This window comes from Bos indicus x Bos taurus, chromosome 5 (genome assembly GCF_003369695.1).
Source record: "Bos indicus x Bos taurus breed Angus x Brahman F1 hybrid chromosome 5, Bos_hybrid_MaternalHap_v2.0, whole genome shotgun sequence".
NCBI classification, from domain to species: Eukaryota; Metazoa; Chordata; class Mammalia; order Artiodactyla; family Bovidae; genus Bos; species Bos indicus x Bos taurus.
The window spans coordinates 537,773-555,188 of NC_040080.1; the positions used below are offsets into that span (position 1 = coordinate 537,773).

Below are 17,416 nucleotides of genomic sequence, written 5' to 3' on the forward strand. Positions count from 1 at the left end.
GGGGGTCCTTTCTAGTTGCAGCAGCTTTTCTAGAGCGTGGGCTCAGTTGCTGCGTGGCCTGTGGGATCCTCCTGAACCAGGGGTTGAACCTGTGTCCCCTGCTTTGGTAGGAAGAGCCTCAACCACTGAGCCACCAGGGAAGCGGCTCTGGCTTATTTTATAGTCAGCCTGGTGCAGCGAGCACTGACCTCACAGGCTCTGAGTGGGCATGTGGCCATGGCCTGTGGCAGAGTTGCCACTGGAGCACAGTGGGTGAGTGACGGGACCCAGTGGGCGCTGTGGAAAAGCTGGCCCACGCCTTCCCATGGGACAGAGGGCACAGCTGGAGCCGGCGGCCCCATGCCTGCACCCGCGTGGCAGCAGCCCCTCCCATGCTGTCATCTCAGAAGACCTGGGTGTGGAGGTGACGCCCAGACCGGGGCTCTGAGTTCCCCGCCCACCCCCGCTTGGATAGAGATGGATAACAGGGTCTGCGCCCTTCCCAGGCCCATCTGGCCCAGAGTGGGGGGCCGGCCTTCCCAAACCCAGCCTCTGGGGTGGGACGGCGTTGCAGGGGGCAGACTGCCCTTTCCCACGACGATACCTTTAGACACCGAGACATTCACACACACAGTGCTGACGACCCATGGGGTCTGAAGAGTCGACACGACTGGACGACTAAGCACAGCACAGGGCTGACTGTGCCTTCTGTGTGTGTGCTCAGTCTTGTCCGACTCTTTGTGACCCCATGGGTAGTGGCTGGCCAGGCTCCTCTATCCACAGGATTTCCCAGGCAAGAATACTGGAGTGGGTGGTCATTTCTTCTCCAATACATTAACATGTGGCTTTTGACACATGAAAGACTTTGGGAAATTGACGGATGTTGCTACAGCAAGACGTTCTCATCTCTATTTACGTGATGTTTTATCAGTTCTTGTTATCAACGAAGATGAAAAATAGGAAAAGCATGACTCTGAATGCTGTCTAGTCCTGGCCCTGAGTAGTGCTCTCCCAGGAAGGCAGGTGGCTTGTTAACAGTGTGTTTCCAAGTCAGCTTTACTCCCACGTTGTTATGAAAGCTGCGATGTCTGCGTGTTGTGCGGAGCACACAGCTAATGATCTGAGAACACAGAGGAAGTTCTGGTTCCCAGATTCAGGTTCATAGTCTCACAGATTGGGACAAACGAGGCCCTCGGTGCACAGCAGATACAGGAGCGTCCCCTATACAGGAGCCTTCAAGTGGTGAGCGCTCACAGCCGTGGGCTCGTGTGCGCACGTCCAGCCCCTTTGGCTCACGTCTGGCACACACCCCTGCGTGCCTCCTCTCCCAGTGCTTGTGCTTCTGTGCACCTCACTCTGCAGGACTGTGTGGAGTACAGCGGTGCATCTTTATTTCAAGGCCAGGATATCCAGAAGCAAGTGGAAAAACAGTGGTGATGTAGCCAGTACTGCTAAGAAGTGCCAAGAAATACTGATGGAAACGAAAGTGGGAATGACTGAGAGTGGGGCAAGGTGAAAGCATGGTCGCCGTCGCTCGCTCTCATAACCGTTCCGCCATCGGCACGACTCTCAAGAGCAAGACAAGCTCATGGGGCGTGTGGAGGTCTGCTGTGCACACCGTGCTGAGCGTAACACTGCAGAGGCGTGGGAAAGCGACGGAGGAGACGGAGAAGCTTCTCCGCGTGCGGCTGCAGGACCAGCACCCGCGTCTAGCCCCGCTCGGCTTCATGCTGATTTAAGAGAGAGCTAAAAGCCCGTGTGAAGATCTGAAGACCCACAGGGGAGAATCACAGGGTACATCCTGTAATGCCAGCCATGGCTGATTTCACGGGCTCAAGGCTAGAGCCAGCATCAACCTTCACAACGTAAAGTGGGTGAGATATGGTGGCTGCTGGGAATTTCCTGACCTGCTTTGAGAAATTATTGATGAAGGGGCGTATTTACCAGAGCAGGCTTTTAAACTGGATGAGACAGGACTGTACCGGAAGAGGATGCCAGGCTGAAGTTACATCGGGAAGGAGGAAAAGCTGATGGCAGCCTATAACGAAGCCAAGTACAGGCTGACTCCGCGGGTTGGTGGCAATGCTTCCAGTAACATGAAGCTGAAGCCTCTCTTAATTTACCACTCAGAGAGCCCACGAACCCTGAAAAACATAGCTGCGGGCTCTTTTCCTGTTGTGTGAAAAGTAACCCCAAAGCCTGGTCACAGCCTGTTTGCCAGGACTGGTTTTCCTACTTTATCCCAGAAGCAGAGACACCGCGTGGAGGAGGGCGCCCCATCCAACCTTCGCTGCCGACAGTGCCCCGGGCCACCCCGGCTCACGGGCAACGGTCACCCCAGCGTCGAAGCGGTGCATGTCACTCGTCCACCCTACGGACCAGGGAGGCTTTTACTGCCTTTCAAGAAATATTACTTACGTCACACTTTTCATCAGGAAGTAAAGGCAACTGATGAATCAGGAACAACCTGTGACAATTCTGGAAGGATGACATCTCCAAGGCCATAAAGAACACTGACTCTGCTTGGCATGAGGTTACAGCCATTACCGTGACTGGGGTTTGAAAGAACCTTTGCCTGTAGTTCACGATTTTTGTGGATTTGAGAAGGTGGATCAGGAGTCCAGAGATCTTCAGCAGCTCAGTGACCCTCAGAGACGCCAGAGCTGGATCTGCAGGAGGATGACGTCACTCAACTCCTTGCTGTGCAACTTGGGGGCCTCACTAACGAAGACCTGAGGGAACTGAGGCCGAGAAAGGAGGGGGAGAGGCAGGAGGAAGAGGAACTGACGAACCGGGGAGAGTCTGCCTGCAGGAAATGGCAGAGGACGCTCTGCTGGAGGCGGCGCTGCTCGTTTGTAGCGCCGTTCAGAATGCGATGCAGGGCTGCTGTGTCATCTACGACGATAAAAACAGCTATGACCCAGACAGCACTGCATGGTTTTTTCAAGGCAATAGAATTTAATCCAGCATGGAACCAGAACCTGTGCCATCGACATCAGATACGAGTGAAACTGCGACTTGTCTCCGGTGGCTGACACTCCTTCAGCTCAGCATCTTGTGCCTCGACCTCCTCCTCATGGGTGACTCTTCCTGCCTGTTCATGCGGTGCCAGTCCCTGCATGCTGGCTGTCACGCTGTTTTTTATACACTATTTGTATGAAAAGTATTATAAACCTATTACAGTACAGTACTACACGGTCAACTGTGTGAGCTGGGTACCTAGGCAAACATCGTTCAACTCACGTACAGCTCTCAGAACAGAGCTTGTCCATATGCAGGGGACTGACTGCCCTCGTCTGGAGCAGCAGAGGATGCTGGGCAGGACAGGCCAGGCCGAGTCACGCTGCTGAAACCACACCCGTCTCCACGCACCATGCAGCAGAGGGCCACTTCAACCTGAACTTGGGTGGCAGGTGGGCTGGGAGCTCTGCCCTGGTCAGCACCCCTCACTCTGGCAAGAGGCAGCCACTGCCAGGGGTGGGGGCACAGCATCTTTGGAGGAAGTGGATCCGTGAGCTGCAGCACTCAAACCCGGCAGCACTGTGTTGGCAGAGGGCTTGGCCGGTCCCAGCCCGCCGCGTGCCCAGGAAGAACAGACCCTCTGCGATGGCCTCGACTTTCAACTGAGCCCCGTCTGCACTGGGGTGCGGTTCTGTGGAGGCAGAAACAACGCGACGCTTCCAGCTGTGAAAAGACAGCTGGCCGAGGTCTTTGTCAATTGGACAAAAGTGAGCGTCAAATCACAATGGCTTTCTGATTCTGTTGGAGACACTGAAAAGGCTGCCATGAAAAGGTAACATTTACAACATGCTGGGGATGAGCAGCTTTTTAAATGAATTTTTGGTTGCCCTGGGTCTTCAGTGCTGTGCACGGACTTCTCTCCAGCTGCAGTGCTCAGGCTTCTCGCTGCAGCGGCTCCTTTTGGGGAATGCGGGCTCTAGGCCGTGTGGGCTCTAGGGCGTGGGCTGAACAGCGGGGGCGCAGGGCTAGGTTCTTCACAGCATGCGCTGTCTTCCCAGGTCGCAGATCAAACCCGTGTCTCCTGCATTGGCAGGTGCGTTCTTACCTGCGCCACCACTGGGGCCCCAGTGGGAACCAGGCTGGCCCACCAGGACCTCAACTTCCCACCTGTGAGCTGGGGTGAGGGCACTTCCTGTGCTCATAGCTGTCAACATGGGACAGGCCCCTCTGGGACTGGGGGTAGCAGCGGCCGTCACAGGGTGTGTGCACCAGGATCCTGGGACGGCTGCGGGAACTCCGCTATGGACATTCCCTGCCTTGTCCCTCCTGCCAGACTCCACACTCCACCTTTGCAGAATTCACGGGAAGGTCTCCGTGGCCCTGCCTAGCTGCACCAGGATGTGGGTGGGCAAGATGCCTGCGCCCCCTGCCCAACGAGCCTGCCTCCGGGCAGAGCTGGCACAGGATGGGGAAGTGGCTCAAGGGCCTGAAGGACACGTGAAAGCCTGGCCATCCCCCAACACCTACAAATCTGAGGCACACGCCTCACAGGTATCCCATTCGAGTGTTTATTTTGGTGACAACTGCAGGGCTGCCCAGGACAGGGGCAGGCAGGTGTGGAGTTGCCCGCAGGGGGAGCGGGTGTCAGACCAGGGGCCCCACACCCGCAGCCAAGGCTGGAGTCCAGGCAGCCTGAGTCCCAGACAGCACCCCTCCGGGGTGGAGCTGGCCTCTGGCCGCCCTTTTTCAACAGGGTTCTGCTGGGCAGGGAGGGGCGGCCACACACCCAGGCACGGCTGCAGACGCGGAGAGGCAGGGGCCAGTGGGTGGGGCTCCCCGTGGGGGCTCAGGTGCCCACGGGACCACTGGGGAGGGGCTGGCGGCCGCTCCGCTTCCCAAGGTGGCTTTACGAGGGGCACTGAAGTTTCTTATGAAGCTGTGCAAGGGAAAGGGACGCATCTGTCACCCCAGGACCAGACGGAGGGTGGCTGCTGCAGCCCAGGGGGCAGGGCCGGAGTCCGTCCGCCAGGAGACGTGGCGCTCACTTCTGCAGCGGCTGCAGCTCAGGTGGCAGGTCGCACCCCGTGTAGACGCCGTTGGTGATGCTGTACTCTAGCAAAGCCCCGAAGCACGGGTCCTGCCGACACATTAGGGAGCGGGCTGGTTCTCACAGCCGTCCTGCGCCCCAGGACCCGCTGCCTGAGCCCCCGGCCATGACTCACTCTGACAAGGACATGAGGGTTTCCCAGCACGATCAGCAAGGCTTTGGGTCTGGTGATTGCAACGTTAAATCTTTTTGAGTTGGACAAGAATCCCAAAAAATATCTATCATCTTCAAATCTATCTTCATTTGACCGCACCTACAAAACAGATGAATAAAAACAGTATTTAAAAATTTTTGGTGTGCAAAGGAATTCGATATATAAAAGCATTTAAAAACGTTACACGTCAGTGTGTCTTCATTTTGTAGTGCGAGGGGAACAGGCCTCACCGCACTGTGTACTCCCCAGGGGTGACCTCACATGTGGGTTTCAAGAAACGCTGCTTCTTCTCCTGCCTGAACTCCCTAATCTGCCTGCAGTTAATAGCAATGCACTGGTCACTGTGGGAATTTTTAAAAGAACAACAGACTCCTCGGAGCCCAGCTGCCTTCTTTCTGATCCCGCCTCCCCCTCGTCTCCATTCCTGGCTCCCTTCTCCAAATTTAAGCACTTCCTCCTGCTGCTGCTGCTAAGTCACATCAGTGGTGTCCGACTCTGTGTGACCCCATAGACGGCAGCCCACAGGCTGCCCTGTCCCTGGGACTCTCCAGGCAAGAGTACTGGAGTGGGTTGCCATTTCCTTCTCCAATGCAGGAAAGTGAAAAGTGAAAGTGAAGTCGCTCAGTCGTGTCCGACTCCTAGCGACCCCATGGACTGCAGCGCACCAGGCTCCTCCGTCCCTGGGACTCTCCAGGCAAGAGTACTGGAGTGGGGTGCCATTGCCTTCTCCCCAAGCACTTCTTCCTGGGACTCTGTAAAGAACGCCCTGCAGTGAGTACTCGAGGGGCCCGTGCGGGCCTGGGCAGGCGCCTACAGTGGAGATGAGAGCGCCCTGCAGTGAGTACTCGAGGGGCCCGTGCGGGCCTGGGCAGGCACCTACAGTGGAGATGAGAGCGCCCTGCAGTGAGTACTCGAGGGCCCGTGCGGGCCTGGGCAGGCGCCTACAGTGGAGATGAGAACGCCCTGCAGTGAGTACTCGAGGGCCGTGCGGGCCTGGGCAGGCGCCTACAGTGGAGATGAGAACGCCCTGCAGTGAGTACTCGAGGGCCCGTGCGGGTCCGGGCAGGCGCCTATAGTGGAGATGAGAGCGCCCTGCAGTGAGTACTCGAGGGCCCGTGCGGGTCCGGGCAGGCGCCTACAGTGGAGATGAGAGCGCCCTGCAGTGAGTACTCGAGGGCCGTGCGGGCCTGGGCAGGCGCCTACAGTGGAGATGAGAGCGCCCTGCAGTGAGTACTCGGGGGGCCGTGCGGGTCCGGGCAGGCGCCTACAGTGGAGATGAGAGCGCCCTGCAGTGAGTACTCGAGGGCCCGTGCGGGTCCGGGCAGGCGCCTACAGTGGAGATGAGAACGCCCTGCAGTGAGTACTCGGGGGGCCGTGCGGGTCTGGGCAGGCGCCTACAGTGGAGATGAGAGCGCCCTGCAGTGAGTACTCGAGGGCCCGTGCGGGTCCGGGCAGGCGCCTACAGTGGAGATGAGAGCGCCCTGCAGTGAGTACTCGGGGGGCCGTGCGGGCCTGGGAGATGAGAGCGCCCTGCAGTGAGTACTCGAGGGCCGTGCGGGCCTGGGCAGGCGCCTACAGTGGAGATGAGAGCGCCCTGCAGTGAGTACTCGGGGGGCCGTGCGGGCCTGGGAGATGAGAGCGCCCTGCAGTGAGTACTCGAGGGCCGTGCGGGTCCGGGCAGGCGCCTACAGTGGAGATGATGACGACCAGGTACTCCTGCCCTTGGAACTCCTCCACGGATCCAACCTTTATATCCATCAGATCAACGTTTCGCAGAAGAATTTTGATTTTCTCTACCTTTGAAAGAGATAAGATCAAAGATAAAATTTCACAAATCTGACCACTTCTTTACATATTAACAGCAAGAGCCAAATACTAACCAGTGAGCATCAGGGCCTCTCAACTCCTAATCACGTTTCATAACCTCTAAGTTGCTCATAGCACACGCCCTGATCTCAGATGGGGGTGCGCCGGTGGGTGCTGCCAGGAGTGGGGTTTTGCGTGAGACACGAGGGCATCTTGCGCTGCCAACAGTGGGGGGGCTCCAGGGTGCCTCCCAGGGTGGGGGGAGAGCCCCTCAGGGGACCCCCCCCAGGGGCCCGAGCGGCCACCACAGGGAAGCCAGAAGGAAGGGGGCTGGGGAGACGTTGCTGCAGGCAGGGCAGGACCAGGTGGGGGCCTGTGGCAGAGGGGTGTCGAGATCTCCCCTCTGGAGAGACACCCTTGGCTGGGTGTCCAGCCAAGCTGGACAGAGGCTTGGCTCTCGTCAGGAGACGAGGCTGGAGGACAGGGACTAGGGGCCGCTCCTGCGCGCCCAGAGGACAGGCCTTCTTGAGGCGTGTGCCCACCGCGTCTGGGGCACAGGAGCAGCAGCTGTGCAGATAGAGGGGGGAGTGGCAGAGAGGCCGGGACCCCACAGACACGACTGTGCAGAGGACCTGGAGCAGCCCACACCTGCTTCCGGTAGGGCGTGATGACGCCAATGTCGCGGGCGGACACCTGGCTGGAGACGCTCCTGGCCAGCATGCAGCAGTAGCGCATGACCTGCACGGCCTCGGCAGGGTTGAACCACGACGGGCTTCGTCCCTCTCGAGCTTCGTTGCCCTGAGTCACCAGGAAGATAAGAGAATAGCTGATCCATCAGAAATGTCATTTTCTTGACAAGAGAAGTCCTAACGGTCAGAAGCCTGTACACCACAAGCGGAGAGCAGCCTCCAGTCGCCGCAACTAGAGAAAGCTCATTCAGAGCAATGAAGACCCAGCACAGCCTACGTAAATAAAGCTCAGTAAACAAGAGTATTCATCAAAAAGTAAGGCACCATTCAGGCCTGCGCTTTTCACACCCCGGAGCTCCACGTGCACAGCTCCGTGGCAGGGCACCCGCTGGGCTTTAGTCTCAGTTTCCTTCTACACAACCTTCTGCATGTTGGCAAATTCCTTCCACACAGATTTTGTCATGAATAAGCTTACTGTGGCCCTTGCTCCCTCCTTCAGGATGCCCCCCTTACTGGGAGCGCTGCAGTCCATGGGGTCAAAGAGTCAGACACAACTTAGTGACTGAACACCGCCGCCAGCAGCAGCAGCAGCAGGAGGGACCAGCCTACCACAGGCTCTCAGGAAACGCCTGGTGACGGCTGGATTCAACAAGACCCACGCACAGACATGCGTACACTCTCCTGCTGAGCTGGCCCGAAGCTCACCCGCACTCCGTGGAAGATGAGGGGGAAGCCCTTCCTGGGCAGCTTCTCCCAGCCAAGCAGGGAGGCCACCACGGTGGGGTCCGCGCACACCTCCAGCTCTCGGTGGTAGAACAGTCTGGACGGCAGGGCCAGCAGGGCCGAGTGCGACCTGTAGTTCTTCACGAGCTTTGTCACCTATGGGGGAGGTGGGGCAGGGCCTGGGCCAGAGCCTGCGGGTGCCCTGCAGCTGCTGCCGGGGAGCAGGGCCCTGCGCCCGCGCCCCCTGCCCCTGCGCCCACCGCCCCGTCAGCTCCTCCTGCCTCAGAGGCGCTCAGGACACCTCCATCAGGAGACAGGGCCCCTGTGGGGCTGCAGGATGCCTCCAAGCTGCACCCTGATCCAGGCCATGGGAGCCTCGTCTTGGATCTGCTGCGGTGGGTGCTGGGTCTCTGAGGCCGGCCAGGACCTTGTTGAGAGCCACTGGGGATGGAGCACCAGGACACGAGGCAAGGACAACTGTGTTTCCTGCCTCAACTGTCCAGCAAGTTCTCTCCACCTTTCCTCTTCCTGGGCTGGGAAGGCCAGAGGCCCGGGACCCTCCTGCTGACACACTTCTACTCAGTCATCATGACGGTGCAGCCTCTGAGACTCTTGTCAAAACCCAAAACCCGACTCAGCAGCACGACTTCTGCCTCAGCCAGGCTGGGCCCGCTGCGCTAGCCTGGACCCCTGCCCGCCACCTCGGCCACCTGTGCCCACCTGCCCGCCCCGCCCTCTGGCAGAAAGGGCCTGGAATGGGGAGCAGAGCCCAGGCCTTGCCCTGACCATCGCCCATGGTCCCTGTGCCTGGTTTTCTGTTCCGAGTCCAGAGGGGAACCTCCTCTTGCCTGTGCATGGGGGAGTCTAGGTGTTGGGGCTCCTGAAACGCAGATGCCAAGGTCTGCGCCTCGGTGCTGTCAGAGAGCCGCCAAGAACCAGGAACCGCACTCCACCTGGCACCTCAGGAGACCGCAGACATGCTGCCTTCTCCTCCAGGGAAACTTACAAAGCTCCTTCCCATTTCCCATAGCGTCACGGTCTGCAGCGGTCCTAGTCACGGGCTGGAGCTGCTGGGAAGGGCTGACCCCTCAGGAAGCCCCTCAAGGGGCCCAGGAAGCAGTTCCTGAGTTCCCAGGACAGTGGGTTTGAAGGCACCTCAGGTGCACCTAGGTGGTGGCCTCTGCCCCCAGCTGTGACTCAGGGATACAGAGAGGTGACCTCCCCGTTGGCCCCTCTGATCCAGTCTGACTGGATCAGACTGGCCCTCTGATCCAGTGGGTCTGAGCTCACCAACAAGGGGTTGTAGGCACCGCAGGCCCCAAAAGCATCCTCATCACGCAGGTATGCTGGTCGGGACATCAGTCTCTCCAGCATGGAGACGTTCAGCCCATAGGCCATGGCAAGTCTGGACTTGATGACTGGTCCCAGCTGCATGGGGTCTCCAGCCAGGACGATCTACAGCACAAACGGGGCAACTCTCAGTGTGTCTCACAGGTGAGGAAGGCAGACAGAGCTGCCCGGGCCCCTGGTGTGTGGAGGGGCAGGGACTGAGGCTGGGGTGGCAGCGGCGCTTGGGCCTCACCTGGCCGCTGACGTCCGAGACCAGCCCCAGGGGGATGAGGCACTCGGGCTCACTGGCCTGGCCCGCTTCATCCACAAACACGTGCGTGAAGTGTCCGACTCTGCAGCAGACACGTCCCAGGGTCACTCCTGCTCGAGTGTCCTGCCCGCAAGGCTCCGCCTCGCGGCCCGGGAGCCCGGGCACCTCCAACCCTCCCCCACACCGCACGCTGCCCTGCCTCTGCCCAGAAGCCCCAAGCCCTGAGCTCCCACCTCAAGCCTATCTGGTAGAAGAGCCCCGCGCTGCTGCACGTGGTGATGAGCACCCTGAAGCGAGAGGCCTTCCAGACGTCTTCCCCGTCTCTGCAGTACGGCCTGATGGCCTCTGTGATGGTCTGCGGGCGACAGGCCACCCTTAAGGTTACTGAGTGATTCTTTAAACTGGATGTGATCACAAAGCAGAACAGAATTCTCAACAGTAAGCCTGTCCTGTTGCCCCTTTTTAGCTGGACTACATAATGGTGTAAGATTGTTCTCTTAAATCAAAACATCTTAAGTTTTCTTATCGACATAATCCATGTCTTACAGATGCTAGAACTGAGAATATAACAAGAGAATCCTGCAGATCCTTCCCCAAAACTGCACATGCTCTCTAATCTTTTTTGCTAACCAAACTGGAAACCTTTATAGCAAACCAACAGAACAGAACCAAAAAGCAAGTACACATCTGCAGGAGGCGAGCAGGAGTGTCGTTGCCTCACAGAGCTGGGGCTTCCCAGCCGCCACTGGACACCAGCGTGGAAGCGGCCCTCCTGTGTCCTCTGGCGGGGCGCACAGGGCCGGGGGGTGCTCACCTCCTCGAACCTGCAGGTGGCATTCACACGGACCATGGTGCCCGGACGCAGCACTTGGCTCTCGTGCAGCCGCAGGCACACAAGGTCGGCCGCACTGTTGGAGGGCGCACACACCAGGATCCGGCTGTCCGGCAGAGCATGGAAGACCTTCCCCAGACACATGGACGGTAAAGGCAAGATGGTGAGCAGCCAGCTCCAAGCCCCGCAACGAGGGCTCGGGACACAGCCCTGCTTCCTGGCCCACGTCACCCGTTGTGGCCAGAGCCCTGGCCCTGCCATCGTGTCTCCCAGGCCCTAAAGTGCCTGGGCGGGACCCTGGGAAACCTTGCACCAGGTCTGGGTGCCCGTGGGTCAAGCCAGGTCCCCAGCGATGCAGGACACGGAGCACACCCTGTCTTTCCACAAACTCAGTTTCAATCTAGACTGAGGCACCGGAAACATCTGCAGTTGCCCGTTTTGAAATGAAGCAACTCCTTCCTAAACTGAGGACACCAGCTCTCAGCAGCCCTACAGCCACACAGCAAACTGCTACATGTAAAGCCAATGAGACTTTCTGAGCTGTTTCCCACGCCTGATCCCAAGGTCTGCACCAACATGTCCTGACACCGGGAGCACGAGGCTCCGTCTCCCGCGACACCGCCTGGCCGCTACCTGCAGGATGGCCTCTATGATGGTCACCGTCTTCCCCGTCCCCGGAGGCCCGAAGAGCACATAGGGGATCGGGCGGCAGTCTCCGCTCAGGATCCTCCTCACCGCCAACTTCTGGTTCTCGTTGAGCATGGGGTTGAAAAACTTTTCTCTTGCCTTCGGGGATCCGCTGACTGCATCAGGGAGAGACGGTCAGTGGGTCGCAGGCAGGGCCCTTCAAGACCCAATCAGCGTCACTCACCAGGACAGCTGGCTGACTGCCAAAGCCCAGGCCACTCGCCACTCCCCATTTCACTTGTGCAGTGTCACCAAGGTGTCAGATGTTGTGGTTAACAGGTGGACAAGAACAGCCACCATCAAGGTCAGAGCGTGTGTCCCCGAGCAGCCCCAGACGTCCTGCCTCCAGGCCTGCAGGAGCCAGCCTGGCCCCAGACTCACCCAGCCTGCTGGCCTCTGTGGTGGCGGCCCGTGGCACGGGTGTGTCCTGGGCACCTGCCTGGTGCTCCTCTGGGGCATGCTTAGTTTGGTCCTTCACAGCTCTTCTATTCTAGAAAAAAATCACACCAAAAAAATTGCTTAAAAAGAAAGACTTGTGTTCACGCAGGTTTAAAGTATGAATGTAAACCATCATCAAATGCTTGTTTTATTAACAGCTCTCTGCACAGATCTCAGGTCATCCCTTTCAGATGTAACAAAAATGCAGAATATCTAATAAAAACTGCTAAAAAGGACTATATTCTCCTTGAGTCCAGGATGTCTGCTCTTCCTGTGGAGCCTGCTCATCTGCGAGGAGAACCCGTGAGGGCTGACCGCAGGCACGGCCCTTGCTCCCCGGGGCCCCAGGTCCTCTCCATGTGTGAAGGGGCCCCGTGAGCTCGGCAAGGACTGGGCCCCAGGCAGACCCTCACCTGCCTCCTGGGTACGAGGCGGCCCTGGGGCTGCTCCCTCGTCTACTGGGTCAGGATTGTGCTAAGGAACTGGTTTTGCACATAAACTGGTTTTTAAACATAAACTGAATCTGACCTGGACCAACGGAACTATTTTTCAAATTTCTCATTATAATCAACGTGGTAATAAGCAGCTCTGCACGTGTATGCTTGTGCAATCACCTGATTACCTTCACGGTGTAAATTCCCAAAGTAAAATTTCTATACAGGTTTTCACACTGAAAAGTTTTTATCTTTTATCAAATTTTAGTCCAAGATATCACAGCAATCCACCCTCCCAGCATCACCTCAGTTTTACGGAAAACTGACCCACAGTAAGGACTGGGCCTCCAAAGCATGTAACTGCACAGGTCTGGACACACACACGCACACCCGTGAACCCATCACCACAAAAAGCAAGTCTGCTTCTCAATCCCCAAGCACCCCATACACCCTCCTGCTGCTGCAGACTGACATGCATCTTCCAGAATGTTCTATTCACAGAAGCGCACAGACGCAGGCTTTCCGACATCTCCACACAGTGCAACAGGTCTGGAGACCCCTTTGGGTGGTGTGTACGCAGACGTTACCCTCTTCCTTGCTGAGAAGACATTCATGGTGAGAACAGACTGACTGCTGGCCTACCGTCTGTGGATGGACGGGGATTTTTGCTGAGGTTGGGCCATTGCAAGGGAGGCTGCTTTGCACGTGCTCCCACTGCCCCACATGCTGCGGTGACCTCCTGCTCAGGCACTCCTCCTCTGTGTCCAGTCAGGTCTGTGTTCCCACCAGCGAGGGCAGTGAGGCTCCCTTGGCCCCAGAGCGTAGCCACGTTAGCAGGCACGTGGTGGGGTCTCACTGTGGCTGTGTGTTTCCCTAACAGCTAACACTGAGCCCGGGCCCCCTGCATTGGGAGCATAGAATCTTAACCACTGGACCACCAGGAAGTTCTGTGCGAGGCTTTTTGTGTTCTTTTTTTGTTTAACAGTGAAAACAAAATAACTTACTGGAATATGAAGTTCAGAGCTGAATGAGTGTCCACTAATGGCAAAAAGGGGGTATTTTCACAGAAGCAGTGTCTTTCCCAATCCCATCTCCATTTGAAGTCGATCAAAACACACCACTGGCCATTTAGTGAAAACGCTGCCTCCTCCACGAGGCAGACACATGGGCTCTGGCTCTGGGCTCCCTGGCCTGGGGCTCTGAAGGCTGGTGGTAGGAGCTGGGGTGACCACAGTGGCCGCTTCTCGTTTCTTCTCTCAGGAATCACTGCTCAAGGTCTGAACCTGCTGCTTCACGTATTCTGTCTGATTTTTAATCATTTAGGTGGGAAGGTAAATCCACTCCCTGCAATTCCACCTTGGCTGGGTGCTTTGTCTGCAACCTGGCTAATCTGTAACAGGACAATGCTCTGTATTTAAAGTGCTAAGATTCAGCTCATCAGGACTGTGATCCACTACAACAGCAATACTTCCTGAGAATCAGGCAGTGGGATGTGCCAGGAAATGAGGTGAAAACAGTTTTGCAGATGACATTGCATCTTTGTTCAATGAAGACCTCTTTCTATTTTTCAGAGCAAAACTGAGTTCAACTACCAGTTACAGAGCAGATGATTTTAATGGAAACCTTCAGAGAATTTTTGTGGTTGTGTAGGCGTTCTAAAGCTATCATTTCTCCATTTTTGGAGAGGGGCTACAAAGTAGTAAAAAGGTTTATACATATCAGATATAATTTAAAAATCTGTATTTACTATAAAGTCAAAGCATGCTCAAAAAAGCAAATTGCAACAGCACAGAATTATAAGTTACAAGCTGTAACCTGTGGCATGAAGGGTTTTTCTTATTAATGGAAATACAATGATAAATAAAACCACTTCTATTTTACTCCTGAAAATAAAATGTAGAGCCTAGAACAATACCGGGCACATAATACGTGTCTATGGATACTGACTGCACATTGAAAGTGCCCTTGTAACCCGCACAGAGGTCACAAAAGAATGGCGCTCTTGGCGCAGCGCTCGGGGCCTTCTATGCGTGTGTGATGTAAGACGTGCCCCACTGCGCACAAAGCCATGTAACTTAAAGATAAAACTACGGAGCAAAGGTTAATAAAACTAAAAACTGGTTCTTTGAGAAGATTAACAAAATTGACAAACCACTAGCCAGACTCATCAAGAAAAAAAGGGAGAAAAATGAAATCAACAAAATTAGAAGTGAAAAAGGAGAGGTTATAACAGACAACAGAAATACAAAGGATCATAAGAGAGTATCATGAGCAACTATATGATAGTAAAATGGACAACCTAGAGGAAACGGACAGGTATGTAGAGAAGATCGACCTCCCAAGACTGAACCAGAGAGAAACAGAAATTATGAACAACCCAATTACAAACACTGAAATCGAAACAGTGATCAAAAAGCTCTCCAAAAACAAAAGCCCAGGGCCAATGGCTTCACAGGGCAATTCTATCAAACATTTAGAGAAGAGCTAATGCCTATTTTTCTGAAACTCTTGCAAAAAATTGCAGAGGAAGGAATACTTCCAAACTCATTCTATGAGGCCACAATCACCCTGATACTAAAACCAGGTAAAGACAAGACAAAAAAAGAAAATTACAGGCCAGTATCATTGATGAACATAGATGCAAAAATTCTCAACAAATTCTAGCAAACAGAATTTTTAAACATAAACATTAAAAAGCTCACATACCATGATCAAGTTGGGTTTATTCCAGGGATGCAAGGATTCTTCAATATATGTACATCAATCAGCGTGATATACCATATCAACAAATTGAAAGATAAAAACCATATGATCATCTCAAAAGATGCAGAAAAAGCCTTTGACAAAATTCAGCATCCATTTATGATAAAAATGCTCCAAAAAATGGGCATAGAAGGAACCTACCTCAACATGGTAAAGGCTATATATGAAAAGCCCACAGCAAACATTATTCTCAATGGTGAAAAACTAAAAGCACTCCCTCTAAGATCAGGAACGAGACAAGGGTGTCCGCTCTTACCACAATTATTCAAAATAGTCCTACATATGACAATTAGAGAAGAAAAACAAATAAAAGGAATCCAGATCGGAGAAGAAGTAAAATTTTTGTGCTTTTCTGTCATACATGAACAAGAATCAGCCTTGGGCACACCCATGTCCCCTGCCTCCCATCTCCCTCCCCACCCCACCCTCCGCCTGTCGCAGGGCCTCTGTTTGAGTTCCCTGAGTCACACAGCAAATTCCCGTTGCCTGTCTGTCTCACGTATGGCATTGTGAATTTCCACGTTGGTCTCTCCGTACATCTCCCCTTCCCCCTCCTCCCCTCCCACCGTGTCCACAGGGCTGTTCTGTATGTCTGTTTCTCCACTGCTGCCCTGAAAGTAAATTCATCGGTGTCATCTCCTCAGATTCCATATGTGTGTCAGTATATGATATTTATCATTCTCTTTCTGACTTCACTCTGTATAGTAGGCTCTAGGTTCATCCACCTCATTAGAGCAGATTCAGATGCATTCCCTTCTATGGCCTAGTAGTACTCCATTGTGTATATGTACCACAGCTTCTTTATCCATTCATCCCTCGACAGACATCTAGGTCGCTTCCATGTTGTTGCTATTGTAGACAGTGCTGGAATGAACACTAGGATTCATGTGTCTTTTCAGTTTTGAGTTCCTCGGGATATATGCCTAGGAGTGGGATTGCTGGGTCATATGGTGGTTTTATTCCTAGTTTTTTAAGGAGTCTCCATACCATCTTCCATCATTTTACATTCCCACCAGCAATCCAAGAGTGTTCTCTTTTCTCCACCCCCTCTCCAGCATTAACTGTTTGTAGACTTTTTTTTTTTATTTTATTTTTAAACCTTACAATATGGTATTAGTTTTGCCAAATATCGAAATGAATCTGCCACAGGTATACCTGTGTTCCCCATCCTGAACCCTCCTCCCTCCTCCCTCCCCATACCCCACTCTGGGTCGTCCCAGTGCACCAGCCCCCAGCATCCAGTATTGTGCATCGAACCTGGACTGGCGACTCGTTTCATACATGATATTATACATGTTTCAACGCCATTCTCCCAGATCTCCCCACCCTCTCCCTCTCCCACAGAGTCTGTAAGACTGATCTATACATCAGTGACTCTTTTGCTGTCTTGTACACAGGGTTATTGTTACCATCTTTCTAAATTCCATATATATGCGTTAGTATACTGTATTGGTGTTTTTCTTTCTGGCTTACTTCACTCTGTATAATAGGCTCCAGTTTCATCCACCTCATTAGAACTGACTCAAATGTATTCTTTTTAATGGCTGAGTAGTACTCCATTGTGTATATGTATCACAGCTTTCTTATTCATTCATCTGCTGATGGGCATCTAGGTTGCTTGTAGACTTTTTGCTGATGCCCATTCTGACTGGTGTGAGGTGTATCTCATTGTGGTCTTGATTTGCATTTCTCTAATAATGACTGATGTTAAGCATCTTTTCACGTGCTTGTTAGCCATCTGTATGTCTTCTTTGGAGAAATGTCTCTTCGGGTCCCTTTCCCACCTTTTGATCCGCTTGTTTGCTTTTCTGGTATTGAGTTGTATGAGCTGCTTGTGTATTTTTGAAATTAATTATTTAACACTTGTTTCCATTGCTATTATTTTCTCTGATTCTGAGGGTTGTCTTTTCACCTTGTTTGTGGTTTCCTTTGCTGTGCAAAAGCTTTCAAGTTTAATTAGGTCCCACTTGTTTATTTTTGTTTATATTTCCATTACTCTAAGAGATGGGTCATAGAAGATCTTGCTTCAATTTATGTCATCAAGTGTTCTGCCTATGTTCTCCACAAAGAGTTTAATACTTTCTGGTCTTATGTTTAGGTCTTTAATCCATTTTGAGTTTATCTTTACGTATGGTGTTAGGTTATAGCTCTACATAGTCAGCATAAATAAGACCGGGAGTTGACTGTGGCTCAGATCACAAACTCCTTATTGCCAAATTCACACTTAAATTGAAGAAGTAAGG

At 54.0% G+C, this 17,416-nt stretch overlaps 1 protein-coding gene across 1 annotated transcript in view; it reads right to left on the bottom strand.

Annotated features, from left to right (window-relative positions):
- Positions 1 to 1,625: 1,625 nt before the first annotated feature.
- Positions 1,626 to 17,416, bottom strand: part of MOV10L1 (Mov10 like RISC complex RNA helicase 1) — a 65,999-nt gene continuing 50,208 nt past the window's right edge. Inside the window, exons 16-26 of the mRNA XM_027540457.1 lie at positions 11,920 to 12,028; positions 11,485 to 11,654; positions 10,834 to 10,980; positions 10,253 to 10,374; positions 10,002 to 10,101; positions 9,710 to 9,874; positions 8,402 to 8,575; positions 7,656 to 7,805; positions 6,891 to 6,998; positions 5,163 to 5,300; positions 1,626 to 5,077 (exon numbers count right to left, since the gene is read on the bottom strand). Coding sequence (XP_027396258.1) covers positions 4,982 to 5,077; positions 5,163 to 5,300; positions 6,891 to 6,998; positions 7,656 to 7,805; positions 8,402 to 8,575; positions 9,710 to 9,874; positions 10,002 to 10,101; positions 10,253 to 10,374; positions 10,834 to 10,980; positions 11,485 to 11,654; positions 11,920 to 12,028 — 1,479 coding nt within the window. The 3' untranslated portion in view covers positions 1,626 to 4,981. The remainder of the gene's footprint in view (positions 5,078 to 5,162; positions 5,301 to 6,890; positions 6,999 to 7,655; positions 7,806 to 8,401; positions 8,576 to 9,709; positions 9,875 to 10,001; positions 10,102 to 10,252; positions 10,375 to 10,833; positions 10,981 to 11,484; positions 11,655 to 11,919; positions 12,029 to 17,416) is intronic.